The following is a 19,536-nucleotide window of genomic DNA, read 5'->3' as shown; positions in this document are numbered from 1 at the left end:
TTAATCCTTTGCCCTTACGATTTACTTTCAAAGAAATCTCCGTGTCCAGATAATTCGATTTAGGACAAACTCTGTGTTCGGAGTTATCATAAAAATAAAAATAATATTAGGTTGTTCGGAAAGTAATTTCGTTTTTTTCCCGACAAAGGATTTAATTGTATTTTTTGCACCTAACTTCACACTTAAGCCGCATAATCATTATATGTTTTGAGAGCTGATATAGCAAGGCTTGTGTGTGAAAAAGTCCAATTGATTCTACGCAGTAGTTTTTGATTGGTGCCCATTTAAATATGGAGAGCAATAACCAGCATTTTCGTCATATTTTACTTTTTTACTATAGAAAAGGTAAAAATGCTGTTCAAGCCAGAAAGAAATTAACCGATGTGTATGGACAAGTTGTATTGACAGTACGCCAGTGCCAAAACTGGTTTGCAAAATTTCGATCCGGCAATTTTGATGTCGAAGATGCACCATGTTTTGGAAGGTCGGTTGAAGCTGATAAAGAGACGATAAAGGCATTAGTTGATGCAAACCCGCGAATAACAACACATGAGATCAGTGAGAGGTTGAATTTATCAAATTCAACTGTTTATGACCACTTGAAAGGCCTGGGTTTAACCTCGAAGCTCGATGTATGGGTTCCCCATGTTCTCACGGAGAGTAATTTGTGTCGTCGCGTTGACGTCTGTGATTTGCTTCTCAAACGTCTTGAAAATGATCCATTTTTGAAGCGCATCATTACTAGGTACGAAAAATGAGTTGTATATAACAATGTCAAACGCAAGAGATCATGGAGCAAAAAAGATGAACCGGCTCAAAGCATTTCCAAAGCCAATATCCATCAAAAAAAGGTGATGCTATCTGTTTGGTAGTATTTTAAAGGAATCGTTTTTTTTTTTGAGATTTTACCGGATAACACAACAATTAATTCGGAAGTCTACTGTCATCAGCTGGACGAACTGAATGATGCACTTCAACAGAAAAGGCCAGAATTAATCAACAGAAAAGGTGTAGTGTTCCACCAAGATAATGCGAGACCTCATACAAGTTTAGTCTCTCGCTAAAAGCTTTTACAGCTTGAATGGCATACAATGCCACATCCACCATATTCTCCAGATCTGGCATCTTCGGATTATTATTTGTTCCGGTCACCGCAAAATTTTTTAGACGGTGAAACCTTCACTTCAAATGAGGAGGTCAAAAACCACCTCGATCAGTTTTTTGCCAGCAAAGACCAAAAATTTTATGAGCGTGGAATCATGCTACTACCAGAAAGATGGCAAAAGGTATTGGACCAAAATCGCCAATATATAATTTAATAAAATAATTTGTTCATTATACGAAAATTGTCTTTCATTTTCATAAAAAAAAAAAAAAACGAAATGACTTTCCGAACGACCCAATATATTTCAGTTTTTATCGAATATATTTATAGAAATGTCGATACTATTTTCATTTTTCTTGCGATAGAATGGATTAAGAAAGTAATGATAATAATAAATAGAAATTGAAAGATATATTTTCTTTGAGTAACGATAAAATTAAGAAAAAAAAAGAAACAAATTTCTCAATTTAATGGATATTGTTACGAACAAAATAAATGAAATATTTAAATTTCTTTTTAATATTGCACATTTTTTTTTTTCTTTTTTATAATAATTATCTGTAACTAATATTCTTGAAGCGTGCGATATTCTCACTATGTATATTTTCTTTGGCGCATACGTGATATCTTTTTGAAGAGTTTTGTTTTTTATTAATTGATTCCTTTCACAAAACAGCTAGCAACGTTATCTATAACGAGACAATTGTAGATATCAAAAAAAAGATAAGAGAATTTTATAAATATAACAATAATTTTTATCTTTTATAAATTAAAAGAAATCTATATAGTTTTTAAACGTTTAAATATTTATGCGAGCGAGACACGTCGTTTTCATTTAAGGAATTAATAATAGACAATAATAGATAGTAGAAAATGTATCGATACGAACTTATTAGATTTTAATATGAAATTTTTAACGAAATAATTTAATGTCCAAGCTACGATATCTAATATTAATATCTAATATTAATATCGATTAATATTATATGGTTATATTATGTTTTTATATATAAAAAAAAATATATTATATATATATATATGTATATGTGTGTGTGTGTATGTATATATATATTATTTATGTCAATATAAAATACTGCAAATTTAGTTATTATTAATTGAAACGCAAATTAATATTATATATATTATTATATTATGTTATTATATACAAACAATATGCAGTATGATTTATACATTTGCCTGGCTCGGTCCGGATTATTCTTTGAATTGGACCGAGCCGAGCCGTTTCGGGCCAAGTCGTTCCGCATCGACGTGTGAATACGTAAATCGAATATACTATATATAGTTTGTAAATAATAGCGTAATATAATCGTCTATAGAGTATTGTATTAATTGAAGTTAATTTAATTTTAATGTTAATTTAATTAAATTTTATTAAATTCATTGACGTCAATTTAAATTAAATATAATAATAAGTTCCATTTCAATTAATAATATCGAAATTTGCAATATTTTAATTTATATAATTATCTATTATATATATATATATATACATATATACATATATATTTATATTTTATATATATATATATATTCTTTTATTATATTTTTAAAATCTTTTTTGAAATATATTTTGTTTTAAATATTTATATATTTCTTTATTAATATACATATATATATATATATATATATATATATATATATATATATATAAAAGCATAATATAATATTAATCAATATTAAATATTAACTCCAGTATTGATGACTCGACCAATAAATAATACGAAGAGAATTTTTATCACAAGATAATACAATCGTTTTGATTAAATTTTCATTGAAACATTTTCTAATTAGTAAATATCTATTTGTATTAAAGATTATAATATTATCTTTATTGAAACAATATTAATTATTACGTGATTTAACGTAACGTTGTAACTGAACAATATCGATTATCACAATTTATATAACTTTATCTGATCACATAATAGCACGGTAAATGATTAATTTATGTTGCAAAAAAGAAACTATTCCTTACGTCCATCTTTGAATATTAATTTTTTTCGAAATTTCTCTTCAAAAACTTATCACGATATCGTATAATTAATCGTTCTAAGGATCGAATATTTTATCGATGATGTAAAAAAAAAAAAAGAAAAAAAGAAAAAAAAAAGAAAAGCAAAAAATAAGAGAAAGAAAAAATTTGTATAAAATTCGGTCGAAAAATTTCACAAATATCCACATCCGGTGGGATTCGTGAGACTCTTCGTCGATCGCACACTACCTGACGTGGGATTACGTTTCTGAAGACCGTTAACGGGACTTAGGGCCCACCTTGTTCGAGATCTCTTTCACCCTTCGCTCTTTTACGGACGTCACGGTAAGTGTCCGCTTGCGATTACCTTCGCAATTGTAAAACGTCTCTCTCTCTCTCTCTCTCTCTCTCTCTCTCTCTCTCTCTCTTTCCCTCTCTTTCTCTTTTTCTTTCTTCTTTTTTATTTCTTTTTATTTCTTTTCTTGACGAGCCACGAGACGAAATACTTGACGTTCGAGAACCGTGAGAGTCACGAAAAAAAATAAAACAAAAAAAAAAAAAAAGAAAAGAAAAGAAAAGAAAAGAAAAAAAAATAATAATAAAATGTCTTCCTTTTCCTTCCTCTGAAATCTTATCATCATGTTACAATAAACTTAACTTTGAGAAAAATAACTATTATATTTATTTTTTTGTATTAATAACACCTATCCTACGTCTTTAGAAAATCATGATAAATTTTCATCGAAATAAAATTGAGACGTGTACATGCGTATGTATATCGTGGGGGATTAAACAAAATTTTATAGAACTAAGCTCACTTTCGTAAATGATTATTTATCGCGAGCCACACAGAGAATTTTTTTATATCGTTGTTGAGAATTGATCGACAAATGTATGAGTAATTATGAAAAAAAAAAAAAAAAAAAAAAAAAAAAAAAAAAGAAAAAAAAGTTGATCAGATATAAATACATTAGATCTGCGATTAATAAAATTAAAAGGAAAATAGTCATTTCAATGCTACTTTCGATCGAATTCTTGAGATTGTTCATTCGACGATTTTTGATGAATAAAATTCACCTATAATGAACATTTAAACAATCTTTATATTATAATATTTAAAGCTATTCAGTGTATAAAAATCTCTGATCTAGCGAATGAAATGTTTTAAAAATATGGACCGACTGAGAGAGGAAACAGGTATAAAAAAAAACAAAGAGAGAGAGAGAGAGAGACAGAGAGAAAGAGAGAGAGAGAGAGAGAGAGAGAGAGAGAAACGAATTCTTTACTCTCTTTCTCTCTCTCTCTCTCGTATCATACAACATAACTTCTCATATATCGTAGAATGTTTCGTGAATCGAGCCATGACGTATGTACGTCACGAGAGATACTTTTGGATTGCCACTCTTTTATTGCGCGTTTCCTCGATAAAAATGCACCATTTCACGAATGGACTCGATGCACTTCCGGGCCATATAGCTATGTAATACGTATATAGGTATGTGTAAGTACGTGCCCATGAATGGACTTCATGCCATGGTCGCGGAGCGATCCGTGACGCAAGGGCCAATTTAAAGGGCGTTATCGAAAAAGAGAGAAAGAGAAAGAGAGGTACAGAGAGAGAGAGAGAGAGAGAGAGAGAGAGAAAGAAAGAGAGATAGAGAGAGAGAGAGAAAGAGAGAAAGAGAGAGAGAGCGCAACCAGGAAGTATGAATATTCATGGTGGTACAATGAAAGCCTCGAGGCACAACGAGCTCTGCTCTCGATTCGCATATTCCATTAAGCTTCCTCGTTTACCGTAATTTAACGATTTCCTACGGCATCTAAAGTCCTTTCAAAATGTTCGTCATAATATATCTTCCGGTCGATCATCGCGCGGGAAATTAAACCATATCAAGCTTGTAATCAATTCTTTCGCTTCTGGCTATTCCTTTAGAAAATTATAACTATCTCTGATTGGGCTGTTTTTTTTTTTCTTTTTCTTTTCTTTCTTTTTTTTATTTTTTTTTTTTTTTTATTCATAAAAACTAGTTCATCTTAATAAGCTATCGCACGCGATATGAAATATTTTTTATTCGTCATTTAAATAATAAATGCATACTTTTTATATATTGGAAAGTCGATACAAGAGTCGCCCTCGCTCGGATTATCGGTCAAATTTTAGAAACTATAGTCGGTACTTATTTGACAATCGTTCTTTGTCGGTAAAACTTCTTTATCGACATATGATATTTATCTAATAATAATAACAAACTTTGTCGATAAATTATATCTAATAATTTATTAATAAAATAATATACAAAAATAAGTTTTATGATTTTAAAATCTTAATCTTTATTATATGCAAATTATTGCTATTGGTATCTATTAAAAAGTTAAATACAAATGTTAAAGTCTGTTAGTATCGAGCGGTCGGTATTATAGAGTACGTAGAAAAATAATGATCAACATACTTGGATAAGATAATTTTCAAAAAAAAAAAAAAAAAAAAAAAAAAAAACTTTCTTTTTTTCGTACCATATGTAAATAATCCCGCGATTACAGTGAATGAATTACATTTAAATTATTGTATGAAAATAATTTTTTATTTCATCAAGGAGATAATTTTCATTTTGCTTTCCTTTTTATTTTCTTTTGCAAATAAAATTTTTCAAATTTTCTTTTAAACGAGCTCGCTTTATACATGCTCACAATCTATGTCTAAATAGAGTCTGATTGATATTTTTAGAAAGAAAAAGAGAAAACAAAATGGAGTCGGTTTCGATGCAATTAGCAACCATTTGTAGACAATCTCGAGTAGGTAGGAAAAGAGACGGTGGGTAGACCGTGCCATTGCCGAATGAAAGTACAAAATCCGGATCACTTATCCTGTTCTGAATGTAACGCGTCGCGACTGGGAGGATTCGAAACGCTCTAAGCACAGTGAATCGATTTCATGGGTTGCCGCGCTATACCTCGAGTAAAGAAAAAAACGATCTTGGTTTACGTCCATTTGTTTCGCTCGATGATACTCGAGATCCTTAACGTCGACTAGACGAAGGAAACAAAATCTGTCGCCGACGAGTATATGTATTTCTTCCATTTGTGTGTGTGTGTGTGTGTGCGTGTGTGTGCGTGTGTGTCAACTTTACGTCACCCTTTCCATATGCACTTCTTCCCGTTTAACCTTTTTCACGGGGACGATTTTTTTGCCTCCTTCTTTTATCTTTTCTTTTCTTTTTTCTTTTTTCTTTCTCTTTTTTTTTTCGATTGGAAGAACGTATTTATAATTCTTTTTTTTTGCTGTATTTATCTTAAATCGATAATACGACTAAAGGAAAAAATAAAAAGAAGGACCAATTCTGAAGCCGCATTGAAAATATATGAAGAATATGGATAAATCAAGTATTATGAATAAAAAGAAAAGAACGTTTGATAAAGGCATTAAAAAATATATTACTAAACAAAAAAAAAAAAAAATGAATTAAATAAATAATTGAAAAAAATTCTATATTCAGAAAAGGAAGCATGAGTAAATTAAATGAATAATTAAAAAAAAAGTTCTACAAGCATTAAACAAGATATATATATATATATATATATATATATATATATAAAAGAAAAAAGAAAAATTATAAATAAGTTAAAGAAATAGAAACAATTTGAAAATTATTGAGAATATATGACGGAAATAAATAAATATTTAAATTTGTAAATAATATCTGAAAATGTACATACATGTATGTATCGATTTTATTGAATAGATTATATGAGTATAGAATAGATGAGTATAGAATTATTTAAGAATGCTATATTTGGCTTTCTATAGGGAAAACAATCACGTTTTGATAACATCAGTATTTTATGTATTCAAAAATCAATACTCATGTACCGCATCCATGAGAATATCCTATTCCTTTAGATTTTTATGGATTATTAAATTTTCTTTTAATTTAAGAAAATCCATTGATAGAACGACAAATTTAATTTAATTTACAAAAAATTTCTATCATCTTCAATATTCGTTTACGATCGGAACAATTAATTATCGATCGATTAATTAATCTCATTCGGATTATTTTACAAATAATTTAAAGATTCCTTTTCTTTTCTTTTCTTTTCTTTTTTTTTTTTTTTTCTTTTCTTTAAATAGTTCATCGATATTATTTATTATTATAAAGAAAAATTTCGATTTCTTGATTTTGTTGACGAATTAATACAATCTTGATTTTTAATTAATTATATTTTTCATTACGTAATTGATTTAGTTGATATAATTGACTTTTACTTTTAGTTCTTTAGAATTCTAGATTAGATTTTTAACGATTTTCACTGGTTAAATAATGTCATCGTTAACTAAGAATGAGTTTCCTTGAAATGTTTCACCAGGGAACACAAACTTCATTTACTAGCCAATTTCGTAGTTTTCGAATTAACACGATGAATGCCGCATGTGCTATTGCTGGCCCACGTCAACTTTTCTATTTTGACCTTTTGTGATTATTTTATATTAGATTAAACATAAATTTTATATATATATATATATATATATATAAACACAATTATATCAGATATATTGTGAAATATCTGAAACAAGAGATATTTTATGATATCGTAATTAAGAAATCACAAAACATAGATAACAGAACAATGTATGTTCTTTGATCGGCATATTACAATTATAATTATATGTATGAATAAATTAAAAATATAATTTGGCATAATCGAGCTGTTCAAAAATCAAATTGATTAACTTCACTTTTTGAATTTCTTTTTTTTTTTTTTTTTTTTCTTGAAATTTAAATATCAAAGGACTCGACGGAGTGCTCACTTTTTATATTCATAATAATAAAAAAAACCAATCCAATTAAATTCGTTCTCTAATGTAAATTGCAATAATGCGATTCAAACGAAGTAGTAGCAAGACTTTTATACATTCTATGACGTTAATATAAATTTATATCTTAAAGAGAATTTTGAAAAAGGTAAAATTTATTATATTTCATCACATTTCTTCACTTTTTGTTTTATAGATTTAATCGATATTGCAATTGAACGGCTCAGTTAACAAGTTGTATTTATTAATTATATTGATATAGCTATACCATTGTAACTTAGAATAATTATACCCATGTATAATTTAATTGTAACTTATTGCCTACAAATATTTGTGGATAAATATATATTTTGTACAAATATTTTTGTACAATATTATGTACAAATCGATAGTAAAATCATTAAGATTAATAAAAAATTAATATTCTGATAAGGACTAATGAATAATTTTCTAATGAAAAAAATAAGAAATATCTATAAAAGTTTCATTTATTATTTTTTCCCTTAAAATCACACATTACTCGTTTCACGAATAAAATACCCTTTGAAATGATAAAGAAAAAAATTTGTGCAATCATTACTGAATGTTATTAACATGCACACGCGATATCTATACTCATCAGGTATGCTTGTTAGCTCGACGGGATATCCTTTATGTACATTTTCAATTCTTAGAAATATATCCGAGTTACGGACAAACTAATCACGTACATACGTAAGTTTTGGAGTAATTTCATGTAGACATTAATCAGATTAATACACTCGATGGTTGCAAGCTGTTTCTCTCTCTCTCTCTCTCTCTCTCTCTTTGTCTCTCTGTCTCCTTTATTTTCTTTTGCAACAACAATCACGGACATCTCGAAGTACTTGACCACCTGTTATCCTTCGACTTTGGCCTCTCATAAATTTAATGAGACAGACAGAGAGAGAGAGAGAGAGAGAGAGAGAGAGAGAGAGAGAGAGAGAGAGAGAGAAAGAGAGAGAGAGAGAGATAGAACAATGCTGTATTTGCACAGCTTGTGTCTTGTTAGACTCTTGAATTAAACTCGAAATTCCAGATTTCTCTGTAGTTCTAACATACTAACGATAAGCTAGGTGCAAATGTAGGTGGTTTTTAAAACAACGTTATCTTAATTATCGTATAAAAATATAGTTAAGACTATTTCGTATCGATAAAATCGTTAAAGTTTGATTTATCGATAGGTGATCTTGATAATCGATAAATCGAAAAGAATTATTTTATACGATCGACCATAGCGGTCGATTAGGAAATTTCTAATCTCTCGGGATTAATAATCAGTAAAATATCTATTAAATAATTTGTATTAGAGATCTGTAACGGAATTCGTAAGGAGGTTCCTTCGAGTTTCCATTTGCAGTAGCAAGCGAATTCTCGCTCCAAATAAATTAAAAAATTAAACGAACGGTTAAATATCGATAATTTAAAAATTATCTAATACCAAAAGATGAACTGGCCGAATTTTTTTTTGGTATTTAAAACATTTCTTTTTTCCTCTTTTTTTTTTTTTATAAAAACACGAAATTGCAATTACAGCTTGTAAAACTGGAAGGACCTAATTAGAAACCTAAATAAAAAGTTTCGAAAAGGATTAATTTATACTTTTTTCAAAATCAAATCCTAGGGATTTTTGATCAACCTATGAAGAACACCTTAGAACCATCCTGTATATACTAGATTTTACTATTTTATTTATCAAAGATTCCTTACATCGTCAATTTATATATTTAGAATAAATATATTTAGGATAAATAAATACGTGAAAAATTATAATATCAAGGTAAAAGTAAAAAAAAAATTTCTAGATTTTGGTGAAAAAAAAAAAAAGAAAAAATAAGCAAAAAAGAATAAAAAAAGGAACTAAAAACGAAAAAATAAAAGAATAAATAAATAAAAGAAATTATTTTCCATGCGAAAGACCCGAATTGTTTCGAATGAGATGACCCATGGATATCATGGCTCAAATAAAAAAAGAAAAAAAAGATATTTTGTACATAAAAGGAAGAGAAATCATTTGTTCGTTGTTTACAAAAGACTTTTTTGCGGGAATCACTCGCATGAAATAAAAAAAATGTTAAATGTTCTTCGTGAAATTGATTGTCATATTGCACACATCGAATTCAATCGTCTTGTTTCGATGAATATCTCTATCGTTTTCTATTTACAATCAAATCTCATTCAGCATTATCCGCTTCCTCGAAATTTTCTTTAAACTCTTTGGATCATAAAATCTAAAAATTTTTCACACGGAAATGAATCTTCCATGAGAGAGACATTTACGTTTGAATTACATCTGGAAATTTTTAACACGTTACTTTCACTGTTTGAAACCTTTCCAACATATTTTCTAATTCGTTGAACTGCACTTGCAACTACCGAGAATTGAATTTATTTTATTTCATCGTTTTGTTTGGCCTATCTGTCACGTAAATTTTTTTTATTAATTTAATTAAAAATTCTGATTGTTTATTTTTATAATATAAATTTTTATTATATAATTTAATAATAATTTTATAAAATATATTTTTATAATATGATATAATATAAATTTGTATAATATAATATAATACCAATACTACGATTAATATTGGATTGAAAAATGAATGGTTTTCGTATGATGTTAAGTACAATGATTTCTTTTTTCCTTTTACTAATTATAAAAATTTTTCTAACGAAAAATTATTAATTTTCTATTTTTTTTAAATATATTATGACTTTTTCCATGATACATAGATATCTACGATCAATTTGGCAAATTCCATTTTTCTTCAGTTCTTATTTTATTTCTTTTTTTTGATTGTTGTTTTTTGTTCATTTAAGAAAACATATAATAGATTTTCGTTGTTAAAAATAATTAAGTTAAAGAATGCAAATTTATCATTTACATTGTAAACATTTTTTACGTTGTAAGAATGTAATAACGTATAATTTTACGATGGTTCAATTATCTCCGAAGAAATTTCAAAGAAGCCATCTATCGTGAGAATGAAGACTTATTTGTTCTTTCTTTTTAAATTATTAAAAATATTATATTAATGAACTATATTTAGAAAAAGTCATTAATTTTTATTAAATACATTTTTAATTAATTGCGATTTAAAGAGAAAAGAAAAAAATTTTCGAAGTATTTAATTCTTAAATTACGAATAACTTACCTAATTTCTTAAGTGAAAGCTAACAAAAAATATCATTCATGAGTTTCGTTAATAATTGTCAGTCTTATCATTAAAAATATCTTAAAGTCGGACAATATCAATAAAATATAAGAATCGTGCCGTCTCATTATTATACGTATAGATATATATTCGAGGATAATTCTTCGAACGAATAAAATTTATTTTATTTCGCTAATGATATCAATCGTAATTTACAATGAGTGCAATTTCGATGATATACCTATATCGAAAAGGAAACATGAAAATAAAATAAGAATAAAAAATAAATACACACACACACATATATATATGTATACATACCAGATGCGATATATATATATATATATATATATATATATATATATCGCATCTGGTGATATTAATCTCTCGCATTGAGAGATCAACATCGAGCTGCCAATACTTCGAAATGGATAAATTGGAAATCAGATATAATAATTCGCCAAAACGATATTCCATAATATTATATTAACGTATGATATGTCTCAATTATCTAATGACAATTCTCAGCATTCGTCTCTATATTGGATTGATTTCTCTTTTATGTCTCAGCAAATAAGCTATAAAAGCAATAGCGTATCTTATACATAGTTCGTCGGAACATAACCAATAATCATTTGAAATAGCTCACTATTTATTCTCCTTGATTCAGTTTTTGTTTTATTTCAAAAAATAATACCTTCGATTTCTAATTATGCGAAGAGTATTTCGAGAAAAAAAAAAGAAAAAAAAAAAAGAAAACGCTTCTGTTTAACCCCATAAAATATTTGACTCAAGCCAATTCTTTCTCAATAAAAAGAAATATCTTCTTTTATTCGTTGTCTCTTTTTCTTCCTGATTGTATGTATGCGCTTGTGTGTGCGCGTGTGCGTGTACGTACTAGTGAGTGAGTGTTTTTATCGTTAAACGAATTTCTAAAAATTCTAACATATTTTTTGTTCAAAAACGTTGAAATATTTGTAAACGTTTAACGTATTCACATTATACTAAATATCGTCGCAAAGGTATATCCCAAATGTCTCACTTGTAGCATATTGAATTCAAGTGAGTATGTCCGAACGCAAAGTTCATTCGAGCCAATCATATACGTTACGTAATACGCGAACTAAAAGTTGATAATTAAGGAGAAACTTGTATAGAACTTTCCCTGGTAAGCTAGGGATATCCTATGAAACATTTTCATTCGTAACGATTTGATAAAACTATCGGTTCGTTTCACATTGTCAAAATTAGATGGTAAATTAAATTAGTGTCTGTGTTAAAATTAAATGGATTACATATTTGAATGAACAAGAGACAACCAATTTATCTTTTATATCACAGGGGAATATTTTTTTGACATTGTAAATATTACAACGTTAATAATAATTACATATTATAATTAATAATAATTATAATATATATATATATATATATATATATATATATATATAGTTCGAAATAAATTTTTTTATTAATATCCTTTAATTTAATTGAATATAATTAAATCCTTTAATTTAATTAATAAAATATATAAGAAAGATTAACGATTTACTATATAATCAAGGATTTAGGTATAAAATTGTGAAAATAATTATAAGTGACGTTAATAGGAAAGATTTAGAAGCTGAAAAAAAAAATATATACAAAAGAAATTCACGATAAGATTTGGTGTCATTCGATGTCAAACGATTTTCGCTCGAGAAGGTTTTCTCTAGGATTATTAATGGGAAGTGGTTTACATGTATGTATATTGACGTGCATATTTGCAATCCCTTCTTGCTTACGATCGATTAAGGAAAAGGTCGATTTATGTGACTTGTCTCAAGCAATTGCACCCAACCCATTATTTATTTTCTATTTTATCATGAATTATGGAAAATATTCTTTGACCTACTGTTACACGTGAATGATCTTTCTTTCGTTTTATTTTGTTCTCCATTCTTTTGTTTTTCATTATTTATATTCAACTTCTTACTTCATCTTATATACTTTTTAATTTTAACACTTCATTAAAATTCATCCGAAATTAAATTAAAGTTCTGTGCCTTCGATAATTTTAATAAAAATTTCTCATAGTTTTTTTCCTTATGGTTTCTTTCGTTATTTTTTTTTTTTTTTTTTATTATATTTTTTATTTATTTTTTTTATTTTTTATTATATACACTCACAATCGATTTAATAAATTCCTTTTTCTTTTTTCTTTTCTTTCCTTATTTTCAATATTGTCGATAAATTCTACGATTAACATTGGATTTTGATCGAAACAATCAAAATGATTGGTTTCAATCATTTTTATATGATGTCAAGTACAGTAGTTCTTTAATTCTTTACTCAATATTGTTATAAAAATTTCTAACAAAAAAATTTGATCTTATATTTTTTCCATTATAATTTTTTCTATGACATAAAAAAGTATCTAAGATCAATTTGACTAATTCTATTTTTATTCCGATACTATATTATTTTACTTTTTATTTTTCAGATATATATATTCGAGGTACATCTTTATATGTATACATATATATATATATATATATATATATATATATATATATATATATAATATTATATATTATTCATAATATTTATAATATTTATATATTATACATAAATATATAAATATTATATTATACATTATATTATATTATATATATATATATATATATATATATATATATATATATATATATATATATATATATATGAAGGAATAATTCTCGGAGTGATTCTAGTGTTAAACAAGTATTAGAAAAGAGACAGTAATCACACAGAACGAGCGTTACGTTTCCCGTATGAAGGCTTCCTTCCTTGTTCATCCTTAGGTATCCTGAATCGTACATTCCGTCCTTCGACCGGCAAGAAATATAATTAATAACCGATAAATCGATTGATTCCTCGATAGAAGAGAACGTAACGGCGCTGTCGATTAAACGAATTTGCGGAGCCGGACGTTGTTAACACCCTGCCAGCCACGAACAGTTCCCCCTTTAATGTTCGATTTCAAATCTCGTTCTATTTCAGTTAGAATACGACGACGATTTAGTATTTTCTGATCGATCGCTTAATTAACCTATTTTATAGATACGTGTTTAGCGTGATATAATAAAACGATATTTTAGAAATTAAATCTTCCAGATATTAGAAAAATAATAATTTCTTATTTATTAAGATCATTTCTTTTTTCGAAATAATTTTTTTTTCAAATATATTACTCTCTTTTTGTACGTTTTTTTTTCTATTCTTTCCTTTTTTTTTTTTTGTTTTTTTTTCACATTATTCGCCTATACACTCGGAACTGTTATATTCCTTTCCATTGAAAATGCAATTGAATTGATTATTTAAAGTACGTAAAAGTAAATATTAAAAGAAAATTATTATTTTTCATAAAACAACTTATATAAATATTTTATATTATTTTCAATCCTGTATATACATTCGTTACGTATTTAATGCAATTCTCAATAAAAAATTTTATTATTTACATAATTTTATTAAACAATTTACATTCATATATATATGTACTTACGCGTTCAATAATTTATTTCAATCTGTTAGACATTTTTTCGAATAAAAAATGTCATACCAATTATCAAATATTATTTATAAATACATTAATATTTGCGAAATAATGGAAAAATAACATTATCTATAAGAAGATTATTATTAGTATTATTATGACAAATTAAATGATTACGCCAATGTTATGTCATTCATTAATATCTATGTTGTAATTTTCTCTCCGACCACGTTTATTCAATATGTACGAATCAATACTATATGTACGATACATATATATATATATATATATATATATATATATATAGACACACATACAGATAGATAAATAAATGCACACGTATATATATTATATATATATAATATTATATAATATATAATATATAATATACATATACATATATATATACAATATATATATACATATATATATATATATATATATACATACATATATAGATATATATATAGATATATAATATACATATAAACAGACAAATACACACATGTAAAGATATTATGTATGATAATATTCATAGTGATGTTTACATATTTATATACGTTAATATTATATATATATATATATATATATATATATATATATATATATATATATATATATATATATACAAATAATGTACATATGAACTTATTTGCCAAATGAGACAATTGCATTGAGAAAGGAAGATATCACAAAACACGACAATTCATTTTTATTCTCAATGACCATTCGTTTAGCACCCACAGTCCTGGCCATTTCATGTCAGGCATTATTAAAATGGGCTATCAGACGATTTGCATGGCGACGATACTAGAAGAAGGCGGCGCCCTCGAAAAGAAGGGGACGTATACGATAAGCGTTCATAATACACACTTCATCCTCTTATTACCACGAAGAAAGGAAAGTCAAGAATGAGAGATGAAACTAAATTGGGTTCAAGGAAAGGAAGAAAAAACGGAGGAGGGGTAAAAGGAGCAGGAGGGGAGAAAGAAGAAAAGGGGGAGAATATTCTTTGAGTTGGAAGAAAAAAGCAATGAAAACAAGTTATTCTATTTTTTTTTATCTCTCCTCTCTCTCTCTCCTTTTCTTTCTCTATCTCTCTCTCTATCTATCTATCTATCTATACATCTATCTGTCCGTTAGTCCATTTGTCTATCTTTTTTTTTTTTTGTTTATCTAAAGAACCATTAATTGACATCCTTATTTTTTTTTTCCTTTCTTTTATTTTTTTGTTTTCTTTCAAACATCGATTTTAATGCAAACAAACAATTTTTTTCTTTTTGACGATATTCGAACGTTTCAACAAATCATTTTAACCAACGAGAGAGAAAATTCGTCAAAAAGTGAACATTTCGCTCGTCCCTCTTGATATTTCGGTTGTTTACAGTAGATTACAAAATGATAGATTCTTGTTTGAGTATTCGTGAATGATCGAAGAATAATAGATCGGTTGACTTTCTTTTTTTACGCTTGAAATTCGTCTAACCTTGTAGGCGTTATTGAAGAGAAAAAAATAGAAAGAGAAAGAGAGAGAGAGAGAGAGAAAAGAGTGAGAGAGAGAGAGAGAGAAAAGAGTGAGAGAGAGAGAGAGAGAAAAGAGTGAGAGAGAGAGAGTGAGAGAGAGAGAGAGAGTGAGAGAGAGAGAGAGAGAGAGAGAGTAAAGAGGTGGGTGTGAATGAAGTAAAAATATAAAAAAGAGAATAAAAAAAGAAAAAATAAAAAAATAATTGACACACGTTGGGTCGAAAGGTTCCCCTACTACATATATAGTCGTCATACTAAAGCGAGTGGAAACAAATTTTACGTTGTTGTTTCTTTTCAAATCTAATATTTGTCAAAGGTTACATTCTTCAACGTCTTAGTTGAAGCTCTTTTATTTCACATTTTACGTCTTCCGAAAGATATATATATATATATATCACCTTCCGTAATAACAAAATAGACTCATCAATTCGTAAAGACCTCTTTCAATCTTTTTATTTAATCTTTGTTTAACCCTTTCTGCAAAGGTAACCGTAATTTTCTTACGTCGAAAATAATCATTCTGACATGTAATTTATTTCTACATAGAAAATTCGATAATTGCGTTATGCGATTAATTTAATGTAATTTAAATAAACATCCAACAATTATCAGCCCATTTGTCGAGGTTAATTTTTTTTCATAATGAAAAGGATTAATGGTAATCATTTTCTTTGCGTTATTTTCTTTTTTTAATATTTATAACATTTATAAACGAAATTAATTATTCTCACATCTGTTTCCTTTTTAATATAACTAAGTTAAATAAAAGTCGAACGATTAAAAAGGAATCAATTTGTCAATGATAATTTTTTTTTTTCCTTAACGAAACATTTAATGATAATAATTTTGTTTATAACACTTTTTATATTCACGAAATTTTCGTAAGCGTAAAATTTTCAATTTTATTAAAAAAAAAAAAAAAAGAAAAAAAAAGAAAGTAATAAAAACTGAATATTCACGATTCTTTTCTTCTCCTTCATAAATCTATCTTATAAACAAAACAAAAAAAACATATTTCTAAATTTTAGCGTATATTTTTTTGTTTTCTAATCTTAAAGAGATCCTCAAGAATAATAAATTTTATTAAAAGCTTCAGGAATTGAAAGATCGAAGGATTGTTAATCAAAGATATTAAAAGAAACGTAACCGATGCTAGCTCGATATCTTTTAGTAAGTAGAAAAGTTGACGTTTGCTCGGACGTAACATCAACGATACTGAAATTCAACTCGAAGAATTAATGGATCGGACGTGACTAATGAGTCCTGAGTCGGTACTTTATCTCATTTTTTCTCTACTTCCACATAAATGCTTCCAACCCTATTCATTGCTTCACCCTTCCCCCCTTCTCTTTTTCTCTCTCTCTTTCTCTCTCTTCCAATGACTCGTTTAACTTGATCGATATTTTATTATACGATTTTGCGAAATAAGACGATAACCGTTCGAATGATCTTATTATTATTATTATTATTATTATTATTATTATTATTATTATTATTATTATTATTATTGTTATTGTTATTATTATTATTGTTGTTGTTATTATTATTATTATTATTATTATTATTATTATTATTATTATTATTATTATTATTATTATTATTATTATTATTATTATTATTATTATTATTATTGTTATTATTATTATTATTATTTCCTTTTTTCATCCTTAGAAGGTCGTATTTTCTACGTAAATATAATACAATAATTTATAATAAAATTCGATTGATTGAAAACGAAATGGGTTTAAAGTTTTCGATTTTAAGCGGCGATGGCCACGCATTTCGCAACGAGTAGACTATATATCCTTGAAATAGTAAAACGAATAGACGAATAATCGAGTATAGCGCGTATCTCTTTCCATCTCTCTCTCTCTCTCTCTCTCTCTCTCTCTCTCTCTCTCACGTATACTGTACACCAGTATAAATTGCTCAACGTAACTCAGTACTAGTTACTGGTATTGGTAGTAACAGTGATTGTGTTGGTGGTACTGGCAGTATGGTCCATAGGTATATCTATCTCTAAGGAAAGCAGCAGGTGGTTCGCATCTCTTTTTACTCTCACAATTCTTCCACCACTACGAAGCTTTCTTCCCTTCGGCCTGTTACAAAAGAAAGAGAGAGAGAGAGAGAGAGAGAGAGATAGAGAGAGAGATAGATAAAGAAAGAGAGAGAGAGAGAGAGAGAAAGAAACAGAGACAGATAAAGATGTTCGAGGATTATAGGCCATGCGTGACTCGAAATTTCGTTTTGTAGTCCTTCACCCTCTCAGACATGGAATGTACATTGAGAAAAAGTGAATATGAAATGAAAGCGAATGCCTAAAGCTATTCGAAGCGATATATCGAGACAATTTATGACATTTTACAATCCATTTCCTTTCAACATAATATTTCGACTTTAAAGTTCAGCTTTACATCTATCTTATACAATATTTTTATTTTTTGTATAAAATATACACAAGCATGTACCACCTACTTATATATTTTTCTTTTCTTTTTTTTTTTTTTTTTCTTTTTCTTCATCCTCACCACGATTCTGAAAATTCGATTTTTTAAAGGAAAACATATGTATTAGTTCGGTGATATTTAAATGATCGACGAGATAAATCTATGATTTATAGACATTTCATTTACAATATATAATATGACTTGGAGCATCAATTGAATATATCATGATTACAGAATATCAATTCTGATTTCTCAATTATACTATGCCAATTATAACATTAAATGAGAAGAATATTATTAACGAAACTATCAGACTAATTTTCGACAATCGATTACTTCGAGAGTTTCATTAGTATTATTCATCAAATTGTAAATTGTGAAGGATACATTATATAACCTTTTTCTATCTTTACTAATACTAATTTTGAATTAATGAGAGAATTTATAAATACGTGAAAATTATAAACGAATAGATCTTCGAATAAGATCTTAGAAAGGTATATAAGATTAATGTTGAACTTTTTTATAATTCTAATTAATTTAGATTTTTCATATTATGCTATAATTGCATTGTAACAAGTTAAATAATCGATGTAAAATAAGTCGGAAAAGATAATCAAGTGTTTACAACGAAAAAAAAATTAATATTTAAATGTTACAATGAAGGAAAATCATCTTCGGAGATTTCAAGTTTATTGAATAGAAACAAGTCTATGGTAGCGTAGTACCGTAATTAAACAATTATAAAATTCATTACAAGTATGATAAATAAGTCATGTTAAAGAAACTTCAGAAAAATAAATACTTTGGGGAAGAAAAAGTTGTCGTGAGAGAGTAGTTAAGAAAAAAGAAAAAAGAAAAAAGAAAAAAGAAAACAGAAAAAATGCAACAAGTGGACCAAAACTCGTAACCTTTGTTGTGCAACGTACTTTAATAAGAAAGTATACACGTGAAAGCTTATCGA

The 19,536-nt window shown here is 27.2% G+C and overlaps 1 protein-coding gene across 1 annotated transcript; it reads left to right on the top strand.

The window, feature by feature from the left end:
* Nucleotides 1-290: 290 nt before the first annotated feature.
* On the top strand, nucleotides 291-758 carry LOC124954177 (histone-lysine N-methyltransferase SETMAR-like). Its single transcript, XM_047506688.1, has one exon. It carries the CDS (start codon nucleotides 291-293, stop codon nucleotides 756-758), a length of 468 nt encoding a protein of 155 aa, XP_047362644.1.
* The last annotated feature ends 18,778 nt before the right edge of the window (nucleotides 759-19,536 follow it).

The sequence above is a fragment of the Vespa velutina genome, chromosome 14, assembly GCF_912470025.1.
Source record: "Vespa velutina chromosome 14, iVesVel2.1, whole genome shotgun sequence".
NCBI lineage: Eukaryota > Metazoa > Arthropoda > Insecta > Hymenoptera > Vespidae > Vespa > Vespa velutina.
Note: the sequence above shows the minus strand (reverse complement) of the source record. Positions and strands in the feature narration are given on the sequence as shown.

Coding starts and splice junctions, on each gene's coding strand:
- LOC124954177 (XM_047506688.1), top strand. CDS start 291: ATGGAGAGCAATAACCAGCATTTTCGTCATATTTTACTTTTTTACTAT.